This window comes from Phyllobates terribilis, unplaced genomic scaffold (assembly GCF_046119375.1).
Source record: "Phyllobates terribilis strain yellow unplaced genomic scaffold, ASM4611937v1 Scaffold_5__5_contigs__length_657084704, whole genome shotgun sequence".
NCBI lineage: Eukaryota > Metazoa > Chordata > Amphibia > Anura > Dendrobatidae > Phyllobates > Phyllobates terribilis.
The window spans coordinates 469,682,303-469,706,104 of record NW_027362765.1 but is presented as its reverse complement, the minus strand read 5'-3'; the positions used below and the strand labels follow the sequence as shown (position 1 = coordinate 469,706,104).

At 44.0% G+C, this 23,802-nt stretch overlaps 1 protein-coding gene across 1 annotated transcript in view; it reads right to left on the bottom strand.

Annotated features, from left to right (window-relative positions):
• CCDC6 (coiled-coil domain containing 6) overlaps nt 1–23,802 on the bottom strand; it is a 49,248-nt gene that overhangs the window by 5,693 nt on the left and 19,753 nt on the right. Inside the window, exons 2-7 of the mRNA XM_073685421.1 lie at nt 16,567–16,716; nt 13,647–13,775; nt 5,706–5,809; nt 3,987–4,147; nt 1,989–2,145; nt 1,065–1,165 (exon numbers count right to left, since the gene is read on the bottom strand). Of these exons, the coding sequence (XP_073541522.1) occupies nt 1,065–1,165; nt 1,989–2,145; nt 3,987–4,147; nt 5,706–5,809; nt 13,647–13,775; nt 16,567–16,716 (802 nt within the window). The remainder of the gene's footprint in view (nt 1–1,064; nt 1,166–1,988; nt 2,146–3,986; nt 4,148–5,705; nt 5,810–13,646; nt 13,776–16,566; nt 16,717–23,802) is intronic.

Genomic DNA, 23,802 nt, shown 5'->3' with positions numbered 1-23,802 from the left:
CATTGGACTCCGAGTTATCAATAAGTTATCCCTTAACCTATGGATTGGGGATAACATGCAATTCTGGGAATGCCTATAAGACACTTAGCACAAAGTATCTCATTTCCCTGAAAATAACACAGGGTTTTGTATTAATTTTTTGCTCTGAAAGATGGGTAAGGGCTTATTTTCAAGGTATGTCTTTTTTTTTTTCCAAGAACAATATACATTTATTCTTGAACGAAAAAAATAAATAAAAGTCAACATTTATTCAAATCTAATCATGTCATCACACACTGCACATACACATGTATATACACACACCCACTGCACATACATTACATACCAGCCTGTCTCCTCTTCAGTTCCATTATACTCTCGCAGTTAAAGGCCCGGACTGTAACCAGGGCTTATTACTGGAGTATGGCTTATATTTCAAGCATACTCCAAAAATTCTGTAAATTCATGCTAGGGCTTATTTTCGGGTAAACACAAAAGTATGTTATACGCAGTAAATAAATGTTGCTGCTTATGCCCCTTTCACTAGTGAGATTAGCATATACACTTATTCATGCAAACATCCATGTCTATAGAGGACATTCTGACAAAGTATCAGTTTATTCTTTTTTATATACTTAATCTAGGCCTCACTCAGGTAGATCTATGGGGGCGCATATAATTCCCATTACAAACCTAAAGTTCAGGGATAATTAAGAGGCTACTGACCCGAACTATCGGCATCACAGATTCCAATGATTCTGTTAGTTTTAGTCATAAATCCTACGGTTAGGTTGGTACTTGCAGTCATAATACAGATGCTAAAATACACAATCTGGCCATCTGATAAGGCCGTACTGTCTCTATATTTTAGTTGCCACTTTTGTAAAAATTACAGAATTGGTTGCCTCTATTACATTTCTGATAACTTTCCAGCATTGAAAGACAAACTGTTCCAATGATGCCAGTTACTGAGAACCTTATTATTTAGTTTTTTTTTTTTTTTAATATCATCCCGTCAAACTATTTCTAGCTGTAGACATGTGCACAGGCCTACAATAAAATCCATCATCTATACATCAACTTACCAGGAGAAATGGGTCTGCTGGAACTTGGGGATGGTGTGTACGGTATTGGGCTGGACACAGTCCGTGGCCTTAATCCTTGTGCAGACATTTCATTAAAATACCTAAAAAGAGAAAGGAAGTTGGATATTGACGGCCGTGCTGCATTATATACGAAGACATAACAGCTATACAGGCGGGAAACATGCTTGGCTACTATACGATAACCGTAAGTGTCAGACAGTGATCCAATGCACTACTGGGAAGATGGAACGGACTTTACAGTGATGTTGGCCATGGATATAACAATCTGAGCGATTTTAAGATAGTTAATGACAATCATTAGGGCTATGATACTACAACATGTCATAACCAGTGGAAATCAACATGCACCGTACTTCTCACCAATGCATCAAAATGTATCCGTGTCACTGGTGGTAAATGGCACCAGTATAGTTTAATTTATGTGGGGTAATATGAACCAGAGTGGAGTTCAACAAGCCTGATCCTTTATTCCCTGGGAGATGCATGCTGCCAGACAAGTGCAGAAAAGTAAGTACCCCTCTCTCCCTACAGATACGAGTATAGCCATTGGGATGATCCAAGCATGTAGGTACATGGGAAATTGGGGGATACAGCTATTGGCCAAATGAGCACTCTGTCACAGCAATCTTATGTGTACGGCCAGCAATAAAAACACACTGAAGAATAGGGCACACTTTCTGAAAATTAAGATGGAAATATCTATATATGCACCCCTTAAAAAAACAAAAACCTGGTGGAACCGAATCTAATCTTATGTCCTAAAGGTGTTTAAAAAATAAAATGTATCAGAAGATTATCTTGGTTTTTTTCAATGCAGGAAAAGTGGGCAATGACTGATGAAAGATGAATGTAATGACTGGTAAATACTGCTATATACTGTCATGATAGACTAAGAAATGTAACCTCTCGTCATCCATTTCTAGGCTGGATTCGCTTTCCGACAGCTGCCTGCACAGGGCTTCCCGTCTCTCCATTTCTCTCTGCAGTTTTCTTTGAAGCCTTAAGTTTTCTTCCCTCATGTGGCGCTCCTCCTCCAAGTACTGGGCCATTTTCTCGGTGTCTGTATCAGATAAAAGTAGTTAATAAAACACATTTTTATTGTAAAACATATAAACACAGCGGTCAGCTGATAACACGTCATTACTTTGGCAAGAAAATGAATAGTCAGGCACCGCATATAGATCGATGACAATGAAGGAGGCCAATATTTTACAGGTGGCTGGCTTACTGCTCGTTTGTATACATGGGCCAGCCCCCTTCTCCGTGTATGCAGGGGCTGTCGTAGAGACTTCAGCTCTGCCCCGAATTCTACATCAGTTACCAAAGGAAGAGACAGGACCGTGTCGGCATAATTTCCCAGACAAAGCACTTTCCTATCCCTAAACTCCTTAAAAGTGAGGCGAATTTGGACCTTGGAAGAAGTTCTTCCCCACCAATTGCCATTACGAGTTTGCGGCATTGTACAGGCACAGCCCAGTATCTTCTACATAAGAGATACTGAATCAAGGCTCCATTTCTGGTAACAGAGGAAACATCTCAGCATTTATGGAGATAAACAGCTGGGATACAAAAATCTGTGGTTGACCGCCACAATATACATGGAAATGTAGGAATGCATAGTGTCATGGTGAAGGAAAAGGTCACCAATGACGCAGACCTGTCGGGCGTTATCCAGTTCCCACCATCCCCCATCAGAACCTTATTCTGATCTATGTTATATATTTTTTGGTCCTTGGCACCTACTTTGTATAGTAAGCCCAGTCTTTCTATTTGGGCCATCTATAACCTTGCTGACTCGCTTCCACCGCTTTATGAAACCGGATATCAGATAAAAGGATTCTACAATCTGATAAGCACCAAAAAAAGATTATCGCCTGAAAATACCAAGAAAACAAAGTGTTCAAGGACAAAACCAAGAGCAAAAGAGCATCAGCTTAATTTATCATCAGACTTACACCACTGATGCCGCCTTCACACAGTTTATTCTGCATTTTCTGGTGGCCATGGATTTTTTACAAGCCTTTTTTTGTCTGCCTATTCCTGTAGCATAGAGAAGTCTACGGGACAATACCTGAACAAAACGCCTCATTTAGAGAATGCTAAAGACCCAAAAAACACACCAAAAGCGGGGAAAAGAAGCACTGCAGCCAATAAGTGAGCAGCCCATGTAGACGTCACAATCTGCTGGAGATCACAGATTAGCTGCAGGGCTGTGGACGTGATGTTGGCGCTGCAGACAATTCCTGATCTAAGGATCTCTGCTTTTAGTTGAGATGAATCTGTGCTGCACTTTATGTACACGCTCAGTAGTGAGGCCGTGCCGTGGAGTTGGGAGTCAGGGAAATTGAGGAGTCGGAGGTTTGGCTTATTGACTCCACAGCCCTGGTCAGAACAAGAAAGCAATACAAAGCATTTATAAAGTTACTTTTTATGCAGATTTTCTGTGCTTTTAGTCTACTGAGAGAAAAGCTCAATACAAAAGTTGTCAGAGTTATGCATAAACTGTATTCAAAGAGGAAAAATACAGGATATATTTTTACCTGTTAATTAGTGCTGATTAATGGAGGATTTACAATAATTAATAATTTAACATTAGGGTATGTCCACGGACAATATTTCCGCAGCAGCAAAATCGCATCAAATACGAATTTTGCTGAATAAATGCTGTGGATTTAATGCAGATTTCACCCTAGCATTGCAAAAAAATAACCTGACAGGCTCAAATGTGCAGCGCCGGCCGCTGAGTTTACACTGCAGGTTTTCTCTGCACCATCGTGTGTGCGATTTTGTAAAAGTGCATCCAGGACAGTGATATTGTATTCTAGAGTGGATTTCCCATTTGCATATCTGACCCATGTGGAGCCTCCTGAATCATCCACGAGAGACAGCAGGTTTACTCACGCTGTAGCTGTGCGGCTCTAAGCTGCTTCTTCAGTCTTTCCACTTCATTCTTAAGGAAACGTATGTGTCTCATCATGTTTTCTGGGGAGTCGATCTCCATCGATATGTCACGAGGTGAAGGTGGAGCAGACACTGGTTGGTCTAATTTTTCCTGCAAAATCCTAGAGACAACATACAGCTATAAGGCTTAGCACATTAGTTATTGGCTGACCGGTAAGGTAACATTTATAGGGTGACATTAATTAAAAGCATAATTACCATGATTCAGTAATACTTATGAATGCATGCTTGATAAATTATTAGGTTGAGTAGCATCAAAGAAAGGTCACCTTGCCAAGGTTGATGGGCTCTCATGAATTTGCCACTTTATGCGCCAAGTACCTTCATTTTTAGAAAGTATATTCTATATAGAAGTAATGCAGTTCAAATTTCATATAGTCAATGTCTGCATACATCTTAGCGCTTATTGTGCTGCTGTATTCTTGAGTTTGCAGTCCCGCTGCTCTGTGCTTTATGGCAGGGCCAATCATTTACATACACCTTCCCACCCCTGCTTGTTTTCCCTCTATCTTCACCCCCCTTATTTGACTGACAGCTCTGGCTTCATAGAGCCAGAGAAGGGAGGAGATAGAAGGAATACAAGCAGGTGGAGAGGTGTATGTAAATGATTGGCCCCATTGTGAAGCATCGAGCACAAGTACTTTTGAACAGTCATCCTGGGCAGACGGAATCCCTTTAAAGGGAATCTGAACTCAACGATGTGTCACGTCCCACTGTGTGGTGGTAACTTAGACTGAACCTTTAATCGAATTGTGATCATCATTACTGTGACTAGGTGGCTAGTCCAACTCCGCCCCTTCTGTGATAAGCAGCTCACTGTGTGTATACAGAGCCTGGTGTGGGCGGAGTTAGCTTCCTCAGCTCTGCTGCATTGCTAAATCTAAAAACTGTGATTGTGTCCGAACGGCTGCACCCAGTAAACTGAGTGATACATTGTTGGATTCAGGGTCTCTTTGCCTACATTATGCTCCTGTCAGATGAGGTAGCAAACTGCTGACAGATTCCCTTTAACCCCTTCACTACCCAGAGATTTTCAGATTTAGTTTTTTCCTCCCCTTCTTCCAAGAGCCATAACTTTAATTTTTGTGGCCATAAAGCCATATGAGGGCTTATTTTTTTGAGGGATGAGCTGTACTTTTGAGCGACACCATTCATTTTACAATATAATGTCCTGGAAAAATGGAAAAAAATTCCAAGTGCATTGAAATTGCAAAAAAAAAAAAAGTGCAATTCCACAATTGTTTTTGGTTTTTTATTTACCATGTTCACTATATAGTAAAATTGACCTGGCTATATGGCTCCTCAGCTCAGTACAAGTACACACATAACAAACATATATAGTTTTTTTATTATTATTATTATTATTATTATTATTAAACTGGTGGAAAAAAAAAATTGTCGCCATTTTCCTGGAGGTTTGACTGCTGGGACCACGAACCGATGCAAAGTACGCGCACTGCAACCCCATATTGAATGGAGCAGAGGTGCATACGTTCCATTTCCGATTCATTCATTGCTTATGGGTCTGTAGTGGATGGGAAGCAGCTGGAGGAGTCATCGTACTGTTATTACATCAGTCATCTTAAAAAAAAAAACGTTTTTCTCAAATGAAGCCATTAGTTAGCAGCTACCCATAAAACCTTTGCAAGAAAAACCAACCTTTTCTCAGCTTCAAGTTTGTCCATTCTCTTCCAGAGACGATTAACTAGGGCTTCTTGCTCTTGTTCCAGGGTGTTTTCGAGGTCAATCTTTTCGCGTCTTAGCTGAGTGCATAAAAATAATAAATGAAAAGATGCAGAACTGTTGAGACTGGGACAAAGAGATAAAGGATAATTTTCAAGACATGCATGTCAAACTCTGGCCCGTGGGTCAAATCTAGCGCGACACCAGAACCACCAACCCTAGGAGGGTCCCATTATTCTGCATGGAGGACTAGGAGGGTCCCATTATTCTGCATGGAGGACTAGGAGGGTCCCATTATTCTGCATGGAGGACTAGGAGGGTCCCATTATTCTGCATGGAGGACTAGGAGGGTCCCATTATTCTGCATGGAGGACTAGGAGGGTCCCATTATTCTGCATGGAGGACTAGGAGGGTCCCATTATTCTGCATGGAGGACTAGGAGGGTCCCATTATTCTGCATGGAGGACTAGGAGGGTCCCATTATTCTGCATGGAGGACTAGGAGGGTCCATTATTCTGCATGGAGGACTAGGAGGGTCCCATTATTCTGCATGGAGGACTAGGAGGGTCCCATTATTCTGCATGGAGGACTAGGTGGGTCCCATTATTCTGCATGGAGGACTAGGAGGGTCCCATTATTCTGCATGGAGGACTAGGAGGGTCCCATTATTCTGCATGGAGGACTAGGAGGGTCCCATTATTCTGCATGGAGGACTAGGTGGGTCCCATTATTCTGCATGGGGGACTAGGTGGGTCCCATTATTCTGCATGGGGGACTAGGTGGGTCCCATTATTCTGCATGGGGGACTAGGTGGGTCCCATTATTCTGCATGGGGGACTAGGTGGGTCCCATTATTCTGCATGGGGGACTAGGAGGGTCCCATTATTCTGTATGGAGGACTAGGAGGGTCCCATTATTCTGTATGGAGGACTAGGAGGGTCCCATTATTCTGTATGGAGGACTAGGAGGGTCCCATTATTCTGCATGGAGGACTAGGTGGGTCCCATTATTCTGCATGGAGGACTAGGTGGGTCCCATTATTCTGTATGGAGGACTAGGTGGGTCCCATTATTCTGTATGGAGGACTAGGTGGGTCCCATTATTCTGTATGGAGGACTAGGTGGGTCCCATTATTCTGTATGGAGGACTAGGAGGGTCCCATTATTCTGCATGGAGGACTAGGAGGGTCCCATTATTCTGCATGGTGGACTAGGAGGGTCCCATTATTCTGCATGGTGGACTAGGTGGGTCCCATTATTCTGCATGGAGGACTAGGTGGGTCCCATTATTCTGTATGGAGGACTAGGTGGGTCCCATTATTCTGTATGGAGGACTAGGTGGGTCCCATTATTCTGTATGGAGGACTAGGTGGGTCCCATTATTCTGTATGGAGGACTAGGTGGGTCCCATTATTCTGTATGGAGGACTAGGTGGGTCCCATTATTCTGTATGGGGGACTAGGTGGGTCCCATTATTCTGTATGGAGGACTAGGTGGGTCCCATTATTCTGTATGGAGGACTAGGTGGGTCCCATTATTCTGTATGGAGGACTAGGTGGGTCCCATTATTCTGTATGGAGGACTAGGTGGGTCCCATTATTCTGTATGGAGGACTAGGTGGGTCCCATTATTCTGTATGGAGGACTAGGTGGGTCCCATTATTCTGTATGGAGGACTAGGTGGGTCCCATTATTCTGTATGGAGGACTAGGTGGGTCCCATTATTCTGTATGGAGGACTAGGTGGGTCCCATTATTCTGTATGGAGGACTAGGTGGGCCCGTTATTTTGTATGGAGGACTATGTGGGTCCCATTATTCTGTATGGAGGACTATGTGGGTCCCATTATTCTGTATGGAGGACTGTATACTGGTTGGCCCTCGACTTTGTCAAAGATTTTCATTTTGGCCCTCTGTGTGTTTGAGTTTGACATCTCTGATCTAAGACAACCTGTAAAAAGAGACATTGGATTACATACTTTAATAAGTGAAGGCCTGGCTTTAAGCTGCAAACAATTTGGCCGACAACTAACCATATAACCCGAGCTCCACAAATACCCTCAGGTTCCAATAAGCAGATGAAGTAAAAAAATTACAACCAATTGCCCTTGTTTAGCACAAGGGCGCCTGTGACTTGCATCTAGCTGGATCCTTGCAGACACAACCAAGAACAGTTTGCTGAAATGCTACAGTCTAGTGCCATCTAGTGGACACAGCCGAAAATTCATTAACCCCTTCCCGACCCGTGTCACACCGTTTGTGACATGGAAAACAGTTCGTTCCCGACCCATGTCACAGCGTCTGTGACATGGAGGGAAAGACCCCCTGCAGCGCCTGCGAGCGGGGTCGCTCAGGTGTCACAGTTGCTACTGCAACTGGACATCCTGAAGTCGACCCCCCGGGGGGTGGATTAACCCCCCCGTGCCTGGGACCCCTCCGATTGGCTGTTTCATTTTCACTTTTAATGAAACTGCCAATCGGTATGAATTAAATATTTCACCAATGAAAATTGGTGTAATATTTAAATCTGGGCATGGCCTGATGCTTACAGCATCAGCCATTGGCTGGGGGGAGTGTCACCTCTGTCCCCCCCTCCCCCCAGATCTGATTGGGGGGCTAGCGTCACATGGATACTAGCCCCAATCAGATGTGGAGGGAGTTTTTAATGATGGCCGCAACTGCCCGTCCATGGATCGGGTGCCGGCCGTTGTGGACCCTCTGCTGCTGCCTCCTGTGGACCCTCTGCTGCTGCCCCCCCGTGGACCCTCTGCAGCTGCCCCCCCGTGGATCGCCTGCTGCCGCCGCTGATCGCCTGCTGCCGCCGCTGATCTGCATCAGGTAGTATTGCCCCCGCTCCCCCCCGACCCCCCCTCCACTCCACCCTGCCCCCCCCTCCACCCCCGACCCCCCCTCCACTTTCATACCTGCACCCCGACCTCCGCTCCCTCTCCCACGTCTTCATCCACCGGCTGCTGCTCTCCTTCTGACAGCCGGTGGACTGTGATCACAGCAGCAGCAGGCTCAGTGTAAATGCCCTGCTCCTGTGATCAAACCCACCATCCCCCAGTCCCAGTGATATCACCCCCCACCTCCCAATAATCACCCCTCCCCCAGTGTTCACCCCCCCTGTCCCCAGTGTTCACCCCCCCTGTCCCCAGTGTTCACCCCCCCTGTCCCCAGTGTTCACCCCCCCTGTCCCCAGTGTTCACCCCCCCAGTGTTCACCCCCCCTGTCCCCAGTGTTCACTCCCCATCCCCAGTGTGCACCCCCCCATCCCAGTGATCATCCCCCCCCCCCCGCAAACCCAGTGATCACCCCCCTTGCTGCTGCCGGCTCCTGCCCCAGTGATCACCCCCCTTGCTGCTGCCGGCTCCTGCCCCAGTGATCACCCCCCTTGCTACTGCCGGCTCCTGCCCCAGTGATCACCCCCCTTGCTGCAGCTGCTGGCTCCTCCATCTCTTCAGCCCCCCCCCTACGCCTGACAGCCCCGTACGCCTGACAGCCCCCCTACGCCTGACAGCCCCCTACGCCTGACAGCCCCCACACGTGACTGCAGAAGGTTACACCAAGCACACACACACACACGTACACTCACACTATAATAAAGTTTCGATTTTTTTTTTTTTTTTTTTTTTTTTTTTTTTTTTACACACGCACACAGCACACAAAATGTCCCGCCCGTCCCACTCATCCCAGTCTAGGGCGTACTCAGCTTAGTAGGCTATGTCAGGTTGGTGTGTGTGTTGTAGTGTGTGTGTGTGTGTGTGTGTGTGTGTGGTGTATACACTACAATATACCACACCGCACACCAACCTGACATACACTACACAATGGTGTCCACTAACAAATTGGAACCATGTTGCGTTTGGAGAGTCCCTGTGTGCCCAAACATTGGAGCTCCCCCACAAGTGACCCCATTTTGGAAACTAGACCCCCCAAGGCACCTATCTAGATGCATAGTGAGCACTTGGAACCCCCAGGTGCTTCACAAATTGATTCATAAAAATGAAAAAGTGGAAAAAAAAACACTTTTTTATTTTTACGGATTAATTTGTGAATGACCTGGGGGTTCCAAGTGCTCACTGTGCATCTAGATAGGTGCCTTGGGGGGTCTAGTTTCCAAAATGGGGTCACTTGTGGGGGAGCTCCAATGTTTGGCCACACAGCGGCTCTCCAAACGCGACATGGTGTCCGCTAACAAATTGAATGGAAAATCGGCTCAAATTGTTAGCGGACACCATGTTGCGTTTGGAGAGCCCCTAATGTGCCTAAACAGTGGAGCTCCCCCACAAGTGACCCCACTTTGGAAACTAGACCCCCCAAGGCACCTATCTAGATGCATAGTGAGCACTTGGAACCCCCAGGTGCTTCACAAAATGATCTGTGAAAACAAAAAAGTACTTTTTTTTTCACAAAAATTTTCTTTTAGCCTAAATTTTTTAATTTTCACATGGGTAACAGGATAAAATGCATCCTAAAATGTATTGGTCAATTTCTCCTGAGTACACTGATACCTCATATGTGGTCGTAAACCACTGTTTGGGCACATGACAGGGCTCAGAAGAGAAGGAGCGCAATTTGACTTTTGGAGCTAATTTTCCATTCAAAAAGTAAAATGGCGCTCCTTCCCTTCTGAGCCCTGCCGTGTGCCCAAACAGTGGTTTATGACCACATATGAGGTATCAGTGTACTAAGGAGAAATTGACCAACAAATTTTAGGATGCATTTTATCCTGTTACCCATGTGAAAATTAAAAAATTTAGGCTAAAAGAAAATTTTTGTTAGAAAAATAAAAATGTTCATTTTTTTCTTCCATGTGGCTTTAGTTCCTGTGATGCACCTGAAGGGTTAATAATCTTCTTGAATGTAGTTTTGAGTAGCTTGCGGGGTGCAGTTTTTGGAATGGTGTCACTTTTGGGTGTTTTCTGTCATGTACACCCCTCAAAGGGACTTCAAATGTGATGTGGTCACTAAAAAAAATGGCTTTGCAAATTTTGCTGGAAAAAAGAAAATTTGCTGATGAACTTTGAACCCTTCTAACTTCCTACCAAAAATTTTTTTTTTTTCAAAAATTGTGCTGATGTAAAGTAGACATGTGGGAAATGTTATTTATTAACTATTTTGTGTCACATCACTCTCTAGTTTAGCAGAATAAAAATTCAAAATTTGAAAATTGCAAAATTTTCAAAATTTTTCCCATATTTTTGATTTTTTCACAAATAAACGCAAATATTATCGACCTAAATTTAATACTAACATGAAGCCCAATATGTCACGAAAAAACAATCTCAGAATCGCTAGGATCCGTTGAAGTGTTCCAGAGTTTTTACTTCGTAAAGGGACACTGGTCAGAATTGACAAAAATGCCAAGGTCTTTAGGGTCAAAATAGGCTGGGTCCTGAAGGGGTTAAACACAAGCAAGGGGGGGGGCAAATCATTTGCTCAATTTAGGGCATGTGCATAAATATATCTGCACCAAAAAAAACATACATGTAGTATGTTCTCAAAGTGCAACTCCGTACAAATAGCTGTGCACACAGATCAGTCAGCGAAACCTCCCATTTACGTTCTAAAATAAAATATGGAAGACTTGGTTGCGTCAGATAAAGACAATCCCATATGGCCAATGCTACTCAATTACAGGTATTACAGTCAAAAAAGTCACCAGAGTGGATTAAGTCTACAGCTACTTTAAAAAAATAAAAAAAGATTAGCAAAACTGTGAATGGGCTCACTCAAATTGATGATATGGCCACTTCCAGTCTAGATATAATCTCTGTACCTGCATTTACAGCCTTCACTCTCACTTCAGTGTCCCATAGCCTAAGATAAAATCTGCCAATGCTTATCTGCTAATCTCCATTCTCACAGGTATTGTCTGTTATCCTCCAACCTTTGTTTTCTGTCCCTTTCACTAGGCATACAGAGTGTTATTTAAGCTGGTACATCAGCAATTCAGGCATATCCTACAACAATCCTTGCATGCAAGTGTGACCAATTAAAAAGGTAGAGAAAATACTGAAGAGCCTGCGGTGACTGAAGTCATCCATGTAAATCACACACAGGAATTACTGCACATAACTGCAGCCATGAATCTGTAGAGAAATTCTGAGATATCAGCAAAATGGAGTTAAATGATCTAAAAACTTCAAAACATCAAACCGTGCCCTCATTTTTCTTCTTTTTACTCAAAGTTTGATGACCAAAAACCTGCTTTCAATTGTTTTCTCACATTTAAACTCGGCAACACCCTCGAATAGGAGAGAAGAAGTAGAAATGAACTGTATGTCCGATTGCTATTACAGAATGGATATAAATACATTGCACAAGTTTGTAACTATGTTTGTCAATCATATAAGTTATTCATCCATCAATACATATTAGGTTTATTAGTAAAATTTACAGACTTACTGTTTACAATAAACCAAACAAGAACAATTTAAATAGCTTAATATGACTTGTATAACAAGTCGTTTCTTCAAATTCAGCACAAAATGACACTTTTAGTGACCACTGTAGTCTCAATTATTCCACCCCTTCAAGACAAGTGTCTTTAGTACTTAGCAGAGCCCTCCTTGATGTTATAACCTGCTGCAAAAATAATGCACACCCAGACAGCAGCTTTTGGCAGCGTTCCTGAACAATCGCATCCAGATCACTAATATTCATGGATGGTCAAGAAAGTGGTTCAGAAAGTTAACAGAACTGATCGTGCTGTTGCTCGAACAAAGAAAAAAAGATGCAAAGAGAAAATACATTAAAAGCGCCTAAAGATACAGCTGGAAGCAGAGTTTGCAAGTTGGAAGTTAAAGGACTACTGGCTACACTACCTGGACGTGGCAGAAAGAGGAAGCCATCATCGGCTATCACCAGACTCCTGAGAAGGTGGGTAGTCAAAAACTCATGAGTGACTGCATAAGCCTTACAGCCAGATTGGTGGCAGCAGGCACTGAGGATTCAGTATGCACAGTACGGAACATAACTAAACGCTGAAGGTCTCCACCTCTGTATGATGCACACCACTACTGACCCGAAAGTACAAGAAGAGTCAGCTCCAATATGCTCAATACCACAGACATTTTGGGATTCTGTTGTGTGAAGCGATGAAACCATACTAACTTTTCAGGCTTTTAAATCGGCATTATATCTGGAGGAATAAGAATAAAGCAGGTCTCGAAAAAACACCCTGCCTACAGTGAAGCATGGTGGAGGCTTTCTGATACTCTGGGGCTGCCTTGTTTCCTCAGCAATTGGAAACTTGCAGCGTGTGGAGGTAAAGGATGGAGTCAGTCAAGTATCAGGAAATCTTAAGAGAACAGGACATGCCTTCTGTGAGGAAGCTGAAGAGTCATTGGACTTTTCAACAGGAAAATGATCCAAAGTATAGCTCTAAGTCCACGAAGGCGTGGCTTCAGAAGTAGTCCTGGAAGAATTTGGAGTGGCTATCACATTTACCTTACTTGATCTCCATAGAAAATCTTTGTTAGGATTTGTAGAAGGCCATTAGCACACAAACCCAAGAAGATTAGTGACCTGGAGGCCATTGCCCATGAAGAATGAGATAAGATTTCTCAGGCACGCTGCCAGAAGGTGCTGTCTGGTTATGCATCATGTTTGCAGCAGGTTATAATAGCCAGAGGGGCTCTACGAAGCACTTAAAATGCGCTTCATGAAGAGGGTGAATAATTCTGAGGCTGCAATATGCAGTAAAAGTGGCATTGTGTTGAATTTGGAGAAAACTCTTGTACATTAGTTGTGTTGAGCTATTTACATTGCTCTTGTTTCATTGCAAACAAGAAAAACTTTGTACATTTTCATTGAATTTGCAGTGAGGCTTTTCCCCCTAATCCCTCCCAAGCACACCGCGACACTCTGTTGCATGGGACGACTGAGGTATTGCAGTGCCAGTACAGTGCATTACCTGTTCTAGTGTTAGCTGTTTGGAGATGGTGTCATTTTCCAGTTTCTTTATTTTCTTCATTAATTTGTTAACTTGAAACTCTTGTTCTTGTTCCAGGTGTTGTTCAAGTTCTGCCTTCTCATGCTGTAACTAAACATAAGGTAAAGAGGGGAAAGTGTTAAATGGACAGATGAGTAGATATATGGACAGTCTGGCATATGATAAACTATTCCGATGCCGACCATACAATGCATGCACAGGCTGAGTCTAGAGCCTCGGACATACAGTGCCTTGTGAAAGTATTTGACCCCCTTGAACTTTTCTACCTTTTGCCACATTTCTGGCTTCAAACCTAAAGATATAAAATTCAAATTTTTGGGGGAAGAATCAACAAGTGGGACACAATCGTGAAGTAGAGCGAAATTTATTGAATATTTTCAACTTTTTAAAAAAAAATTAAAAAATGAAAAGTGGGGCGTGCAATATTATTCGGCCCCCTTGAGATAATACTTTGTATCGCCACCTTTTGCTGCGATTACAGCTGCAAGTCGCTTGGGGTATGTCTCTATCAGTTTTGCACATCGAGAGGCTGAAATTCTTGCCCATTCTTCCTTGCAAAACAGCTCGAGCTCATTGAGGTTGGATGGAGGGCGTTTGTGAACAGCAGTTTTCAGCTCTTTCCACAGATTCTCGATTGGATTCAGGTCTGGACTTTGACTTGGCCATTCTAACACCTGGATACGTTTATTTTTGAACCATTCCATTGTAGATTTTGCTTTATGTTTGGGATCATTGTCTTGTTAGAAGATAAATCTCCGTCCCAGTCTCAGGTCTTTTGCAGACTCCAACAGGTTTTCTTCCAGAATGGTCCTGTATATGGCTCCGTCCATCTTCCCATCAATTTTAACCATCTTCCCTGTCCCTGCTGAAGAAAGGCAGGCCCAAACCATGATGCTGCCACCACCATGTTTGACAGTGGGGATGGTGTTTTGAGGGTGATGAGCTGTGTTGCTTTTAAGCCAAACATATCGTTTTACATTGTGTCCAAAAAGTTCGATTTTGGTTTCATCTGACCAAACATGTAGAATAAGGTGCTCTGGTGTCTCCCCCAGGTGGCTTTTGGCAAACTTCAAACAAGACTTTTTATGGATATCTTTGAGAAATGGCTTTCTTCTTGCCATTCTTCCATAAAGGCCAGATTTGTGCAGTGTACGACTGATTGTTGTCCTATGGACAGACTCTCCCGCCTCAGCTATAGATCTCTGCAGTTCATCCAGAGTGATCATGGGCCTTTTGGCTGCATCTCTGATCAGTCTTTTCCTTGTTCGAGATGAAAGTTTAGAGGGATGGCCGGGTCATGGTAGATTGGCAGTGGTCTGATACTCCTTCCAGTTCAATATGATCGCTTGCACAGTGCTGCTTGAGATGTTTAAAACTTGGGAAATCTTTTTGTATCCAAATCTGGCTTTAAACTTCGCCACAACAGTATCTGGGACCTGCCTGGTGTGTTCCTTGGTCTTCATGATGCTCTCTGCACTTGAAACAGAACCCTGAGACTATCACAAAGCAGGTACATTTATACGGAGACTTGATTACACACAGGTGGATTCTAGTTATCATTACCAGTCATTTAGGACAACATTGGATCATTCACAGATCCTCACTGAACTTCTGCACTGAAAGTAAAGGGGCCGAATAATATGGCACGCCCCACTTTTCAGTTTTGAATTTTTAAAAAAAAAAAAAAAAGTTTAAAATATCCAATAAATTTTGTTCCACTTCACAATTGTGTCCCACTTGTTGTTGATTTTTCCCCAAAAAATTAGAATTTTCTATCTTTATGTTTGAAGCCAGAAATGTGGCAAAAGCTAGAAAAGTTCAAGGGGGACCAAATACTTTCACAAGGCACTGTATATACAACACCACATAGACAGATTGTCAGCACATGAAATATTCAGTGTACAGAATCAATCCACTACAAATCCTGCCATGAACATGATTATCACTGTACAAAGGTAAAAGAAAGAAAAATGGAATAAAAACAGTCTAAATATACAGAAGGATGAGGGATCACGTTTATAGTGATTGCAGCAAGAAGCAGAATCAGAGAAAAGATGATGGAAGTGATGAGACTTCATTATTCTGTTTGGAAGCAATTACACAATTAGTATAACTTAGTGAGGAAATCATTCTGCATTTCCCGGCTCCGCTCTGCGAGGCCTACGTGCAATTAGCACCTCAGATTTCAGATGGATGCTTACAGGGGTCTTGGGAATCAGACAAACCCTTAGTGAAAAAATGTCTCACAAAAATGAGCTGATCACAGGGAATTCTGCTGCTGGGAGCAAACACGATCAGCATAAATGGTGGCAGAAGGAAAGCCACCAGAAATGTAATTCCGTAAAGAAGCATTCGACACCAGCCATTGAAATCAATGTGCCAGCCGTGCCATTCTTTGACCGGCTGGGTCCTCGTTGGGGCCATACATTCCACTATCCTTATGCGCTGTAGATAATACAAGTCCTACCAATAAGATGTAAAAATCTGGAAAAAAGATTAAACTATACTGAAGTGTTCCAATAAGTTTCTATAAAGTGTAGACAGTCACTTGCCAGTTGTCAAATTTTAATTAAAAGAGTCAGGCGTACAATATCTATTTGTCACATACGAAACCAGTCTATGTTTGGGCAGGTGACAGTGGATGCAACCTAAGCAGCAACTGTCAAAGCAGACCTGAAAGGCGCCAGATAAACCCTTCAACTTACGGTTACTTAGGTCAGAATCACAAAATGGCAAAGTCAGTGGTACAGGCATGCATCTGTATGGGCAATTATTCCATTTACTGGACATCTGGAGCCAGGGAATATTGTAAATTTAATACAGTCTGCCATAGGACGGCTGACTCCGGGAAAGCTGCCGCCATGTGCGAGGATCTAATCACCTGCATGAGCTTCCGTGACAATTCATTAGTGAGGAACTCCTCTTCCTTCTCGTAGTTCACCGCGAGCGTTTCCTTCTCCTTCTGCAAGGCTTGGATCTTCTTAAACAATGTGTTGCTGATGAATTCTTCTTCTTGCTCAGCCCTCGCTTGCTGTAAAGAAGAGAGACGCGAGAAATGAGGGAACACTATCAGCACATAACAGCTTACTGCAATATACATCCACCAGGCCCGATTCTAAATTGTACCTCCAAAGTTCTTTCATCACCAAACCTACTGAATATGGATTCTAGGAAACCTTTGATGTGAGAAAGCAAAGTGTTAAATTTATAAACAGCAATGTTCCCAGAGATATACTCCAATTACAGCTATCGAGACAGGCCCATCTTCTTAGGAGAGAGCTGCCAGGAGAAAAAGTACAAAGCTCTGGGAAGATGAAAAACTCTTACAGAAGTTACAGATGTAACGTGGATGCAAAGTGCCCAAAAAAAATCTATGTCCCCGCATACATAATTACAGACATGTCACTGTGAAAGCCAGGCAGGGTATCGATAAAGGAAAGAAATCACTGAGTAACGGAGCAGTCTCTCAGACCACCAGGAGTCCAGGCCACTTACAACAATAATGTGCACAACTTTTACTCTTTAAAGGCGTTGTACCACTAAATACATTTATCTAGACTTCCAAATGGATGATTGCTGGGGGGGTCCGACCACTCGAATGCAAACAAATCCAAAGAATAGAGGTCTCAAAATGCCCAGTGTGAATCCAGTGGTACTATGCCCACTTCAACACTGCTCCATTCACCTCTATGCAACTGACTGAGATAGCTGTCACTTCCATACAAGTGACTGAACCAGTAGTGGGACCCTCATTCCCCAGGTCAGTGAAAGGCCCAAAAATAAGACCAGACTGTTCATATAGTTACCGCTAGTGATGAGTGAATTGACTGTAAAGTCCCTGCTCCAGCAGTCACAACAGTCTCTGCACAAAGTCATCGTTCCGGTGTTGCGCATGCAAGACGTCGCAATATAAAGAGAAGCTGTAGTTCCAAGCAAGTAGGAAGAGGTTTGCAGGGCTATCGTCCGTTGGCTACGGAGGTACAGCTGGACCAGGGTCCTGTGAATCGATTTACTCATCCCTATTTACCACCTATCTTGTGGATAAGTGATAAATGTATTCAGTAAGACAGCTGGATACCTGCAGTTTTACACAGGGCTGTGGAGGTGGAGTCGGAGTCCATTTTGGTGGAGTCGGAATAAAATGCACCGACTCCTAAAATATATAATAAATTGGGTTCAATAGTACAATGCAGGATGTGCTGTAAATGTTTTCAGAAGAATTTGGGAAAGTTATGAAATGTCTGTTCTGTTCCTGATTTAAGGATCTCTGCTTTTAGTTGAGATGAATCTGTGCTGCACTTTATGTACACGCTCAGTAGTGAGGCCGTGCTGTGGAGTCAGAGGTCAGGGAAATTGAGGAGTCTGAGTCGGTTTGGCTTACCAACTCCACAGCCCTGGTTTTACATGCAAGAAAAGTCTTGGTGATGAGGAGTATGGACAGTAACGCTCGCTACAAGGTACCACAATCATTTTATCAGGTTAGTGATGGATGGTAACACGGCACAGTAGTACAAACAAATCACTTTTTACTCTATGACCTAAACTACATAACAGAGTGATTTTAATTATCACAAGGCAAAGGACACCCGAACAGTAGAAGAGTCTTGAAGACCAGATGTATTATTACCACCATATAAACTTATTAAATATTAATCATCTGATCACCTACATAGGGCCTGGATGTCTTTCTGCACATAACCTTTTAGTAAAATTTCAGATTGGAGCTCACTTATGTAGGGTTATGTGATAAAAGGGGTTGTGAGAAGTCACAATAAGGCTAAAAGGCTAAACTGCGGAATGAGTGCAACATTCAGATTGCATTGTTGAAGTGACATATCGCATTTTAGAATTTCCTTGGTGTCATATTTTGACTTCTGACATGCGACAAGGTGACAAATGCTTCCATACGATGGTGACAAGTTGCACACAACTCATTTTTTCCCATAAATTTCAATGGAAGTTGCATGCGACTGATACTTGCACTCGGGCCTGCAAATCGGATACTTATATTTTTGCTGTGACTTTGCTGTAAACGGTCGTCAGATAGGAAGTTTGAAACAAGTTGTGCAGAAGTTTTTGGTCACACGACCTCACCTGCCTTGAGAATTGCTGTTGCACAACATGCATTGCTGTGTAGCCACAGCATACGTTTTGGTCATTAATAAGGTTCTCAAATTGGCACTCAGCAAATATTTGGTGTTTCCAAACTTCTCACAAAATAATGGGATCACATTTGGTAAAGGAGGATCTTTCACCACATTTTACATACTACAGTGGGTGAAGATGCCAATTTTTTTGTTCATTTCTTCACTTAAGAGATATAGGTTCGTTAAGTTTATATAGTAATTTCTTCTTCACCAAGGCGGCAATAGCAAAGATTCTTCTCTGGGGGAGGTTACTTTGTACCCTTTATGATGCTGCCCAATTATATATAGAAAACTCCCGCAGAGACGCTTAGACTTTGCTCTCTTGTGTGATGTGGTAAAAGCCCCCATACACAGATTAATGTCGGCAGAATCTGCCATTATCAACTGGTTCAGCCAATGGTCTAATGTCTATGGGAGGACTGGCTGATTGATGGGACATGCGCGATCAACATCTTTCCTGACCATTTCGGACTGCCGACCAGGACTGTGGAGTCGGTAAGACAAACCACCAACTTGACTCCTCAATTTCCCTGACTCCAGACTCTGACTCCACAGCCCGGCCTCACTACTGAGCGTGTACATAAAGTGCAGCACCGATTCAGCTCAACTAAAAGCCCAGATCCTTAGATCAGGAACAGAACAGACATTTATAGGACATTTCATAACTTACTCAAATTCTTATGAAAACATTTACAGCACATCCTGCATTGTACTAATGAACCCAATTATATATTTTAGGAGTCGTTCCATTTTATACTGACTCCAACTCCACAGCCCTGCTGCCGACTGCGTTGTTCTCCTCAACATTGGAGCAACAACTATCCAAAGCTTTTGGGGGAGGGGGTGGTTTACAGCTGATTACTGACGGCTCAGCCACACCCCCCGTAAGTGCCCCACGCTGACAACTCCTCCTTTCCAGGTATTCTGCACAGGAGCACAAGATATTCAAGGAAACACGTCTAATACAAGCCTTGTTCAGCAGAAGGGTGTGGAGCGTCTATCATATCCAATTCATGAGCTCACCACATAGATTTATGGAAAGCCAGAGAACGAGCTACAACAAGGTATGAAGCTGCTCTAACATCACACAAAACCAAGGACAAATTGTGCTTTTAGGAAATCATTAAAAGGGTTGTCCGGATATAGAAAAAAGTGGTTTATTTCAAACAGTAATTAACTAAACAAAATAAAACTTATAAAAGCATAAAAGGATGTATCTGCGGGACTGGCACCAATATCCGCCCACTTCCACTTTGGCCAAAGGTGAGAACTTCCTCCCTGCTTCAGCTCCTGACCGATGATGTGCACGAACAGGACTGGTTTTCTGCGTCATTTTAACAGCTTTATCTCTGAATGAGCAGTGATGAAAAAGTGGGCTGACTTCACTTCTGAAAAGAGACAGCTAGCCAGCCCCCTTCACTGGTAACATTGCCTCTGCAGATACAGAACTTCTTTGATTCTGTGCCAGGAGCATCATTGAAACTACGCAATAAATCTACACTTCGGAGAGGGTGTCCAGTGCCCAAATTCACACACTGCTTCCCAAAACAGTTTTGTTCACCTGAAACATAAGAAAATGCATGAGAAACTGGTTCGTGTGCAAAAACAAGGTGTAAATAAACACCTAAGCAAATCTACAGGGGCAGAGTCTCTCCAGAGGGGCTCAGCTACGCATCAACAGGGATGGATGGAGGAGACGAGTACAGCCTGTACAGTCCTAGCATAGATTAATATGCGGACCACATCATTTCCTCTACTTTATTGTAATCATCACTAATTACAATAAAAGACTCCTATAGCCAATAATAGAAAACACAAAAAGCCAGAATCTAGCGACAATATACCCAGCACGGCCCAGTCTGAGAAGAGAGCAGTTGTCTCTGGGAAACCAGCAGCCATGTTTTCGGGAATGCAGAGAGAACCCTAAATGGGCAGATCAATGGTACCAGGTATTAGCCCTCCTAATCACATATTAAGTCTAGTCCCTAGACCAGAAGGTCGCTTTTAAAAGAACCTGACAGGAGATTCATGTCGCCTGAAAAAGTAATCAAAGTTAAAGTCAGCCTGAATCAGACACAGACTGGGTTACTGCTTTAGGCTAGGTTCACACGTTGTGTTTTTGCTGCATTTTTTTCTGCAGGCAAAACCTGCTCTCTTGGCAGTAAAAAAGCAACCTCAGAAGGCGGCGGCTGCGCGCGCATCAGAGGATTAAGAGAAGGCGGCGGCGGCTGCGCGCGCATCAGAGGATTAAGAGAAGGCGGCGGCGGCTGCGCGCGCATCAGAGGATTAAGAGAAGGCGGCGGCGGCTGCGCGCGCATCAGAGGATTAAGAGAAGGCGGCGGCGGCTGCGCGCGCATCAGAGGATTAAGAGAAGGCGGCGGCGGCTGCGCGCGCATCAGAGGATTAAGAGAAGGCGGCGGCGGCTGCGCGCGCAACAGAGGATTAAGAGAAGGCGGCGGCTGCGCGCGCATCAGAGGATTAAGAGAAGGCGGCGGCGGCTGCGCGCGCATCAGAGGATTAAGAGAAGGCGGCGGCGGCTGCGCGCGCATCAGAGGATTAAGAGAAGGCGGCGGCGGCTGCGCGCGCATCAGAGGATTAAGAGAAGGCGGCGGCGGCTGCGCGCGCATCAGAGGGTTAAGAGAAGGCGGCGGCGGCTGCGCGCGCATCAGGATTAAGAGAAGGCGGCGGCGGCTGCGCGCGCATCAGAGGATTAAGAGAAGGCGGCGGCGGCTGCGCGCGCATCAGAGGATTAAGAGACGGCGGTGGCAGCTGCGAGCGCATCAAAGGATTAAGAGAAGGCGGCGGCGACTGCGCGCGCATCAGAGGATTAAGAGAAGGCGGGGACTGTGCGCATCAGATGATTAGGAGAAGGCAGATCCCCTGTGATGTCTCTGCCCGCGCTGCCCTACGGTTTGACTGACAGGTCTCTCCCTATACACACACCCACAAGTAGAGACCTGTGCGTTTAGGGGAGTGGGTTGGGTAGAAGCTGCCAAGGACCTGCTTCTTGGACGAGTCATTGGTGTAGTCTGCAGCCAGCTTTCATGTCAGAGTAAAACATACACGGCTGTAACAGCACGGTCGACTCGGGAGGGCGGGTTAAAAGGATTGACCAGATTTGACAAGTTTGCAGTCACTATGTGATGGCAGAGTTGTGAATCCTCACATCGCGTGCGCTGCCAGGATTCTCTAGTGCCGGGTGACCATATGACCACAAGTACACGTTATGCAAACTCCTGGCCACATTCTGATTAGACGAGTAAGTCCTCACTCAATACAAGTGAGTAGAGCGATACAGCACACATCTAGTCAGAACGTGGCGGGAAGTGCGCATATCGCGTACTTGCGGTCACATGACCGATCAGTATTGCCGCCGGCACCAGAGAATCCTGACCGCGCACAGTGAAGATTCATAAGTCTGCAGACTTTTGTGCCAAAGCAGGACAACCCTTTTAATGATTAACCCTGCTCGAACCAAGGTGAACATCTGTGAGGTTCCCTTTAACTAGCAGTTTGGCTACATTGAATGCGGTGGTTCTGGTACCTTGTAGAGATAATATTCTTCAATTAAGAGCACATTTCATGCAAAGACTGAGGCCTGCTCTTCATCTATTCCAATTCCAGTATAATTTGATGAGTAGCACTAATGGACCTGATGCGTCTAACATCGTCCTATGCCAGGAGAAATGATTTATGTTTGAGAGAAGGGAGCCAAAGCTCGGCTGGTACTCGGCCATCTAACTTTCTAATTTATATAGCGTCTGCTAGTGAAACCATCCAACATATACGTCAACATCTTGGAGTTCAGGTAATGAATACATTACGGTAGAAATGTAGCAAATAAGGAGGGGTCCTTTCTTAGTAAATTTCATGCAGTGAGAATTCAGGTGTTCAATAACGTTAGGCTGGAAAGTATTCTGTATAGTTTCCCGCAGCATCTTTAACATTAAAAGTGTAGTCTGATGAATCAGCTCAACGACCCCAGAGAAACATAGTATTCAGATTATAGACATACTGCAGAATAGCGGCAGCTCTTATTGTATGGACAATAACTGCACAATAAGAGATATTACACATGCTGGAGGTCACAGATCTCTGAGTAAGGTCAGTTATTTAATCAATATACTATGAAAGATGGCATGTAATGAAAGCTGTAGGTTATAAAAAAAATATTCCATTTAATTTGCCCACAACCAAATCAATGCAAAAATGCCGCTCTCCAGTGTAATTCTGCCCCCGTTTGGCCTCTTCGCTCATTGCTCAGCAGTTGTGGTCTCTTCTCCTCGTCTGGGCTGTGGGTAGACTGCCGCATGTGACCCGGAAGACGCAGCATCTCAGGAGGGCATTGTATTTTGCAAACTCCTCATCTCCTGTCTTCCTCCCCAGATTGAAGATCACGCAGCCTCAGTGATCCCACTAATAGCCAATGTCCCATCGTTATATTAGTCAGGTATTAATCAATCTCAGGACAGAGCATAAAAACTACTTTGCATGTGCATCCCCCCCACTGAAGATGGATTAAGATTCCAGGAGAAAACTCAAATACACAAGATGTAATGTAGATATAAAGTCGTACACTATTTTTAATGGATGTATAATGCAAATATATTTATTTTCAAAAATTCAAAACTCCATTAGAACACTTTTTGTGGGACTGCCCCTTGGTATTGGTATGTGTCCTTTGTCGGGTGCCTATGTAGAAAGTGGTCTCCGGACCCAAGTCCACTCCACACATGGCAGATTCTGGCTGTATTACACTCCGCCTATTACATGGACACTTAAGGTTCACACCGTCAGTTTTTTCCACTCCTCCTCCTTGCGAGTGGCAGAACTTGTGCACCACCCTCTGGGTCATCTCCACCACTTCCTGGATCACTTTGCCACCTGACCTCCTCACTTTCTATCCTGTGACATTCCCACCCTCATCAAGGGGGATTTTAACAATTAATAATCCATTCTCTCCATCTGCC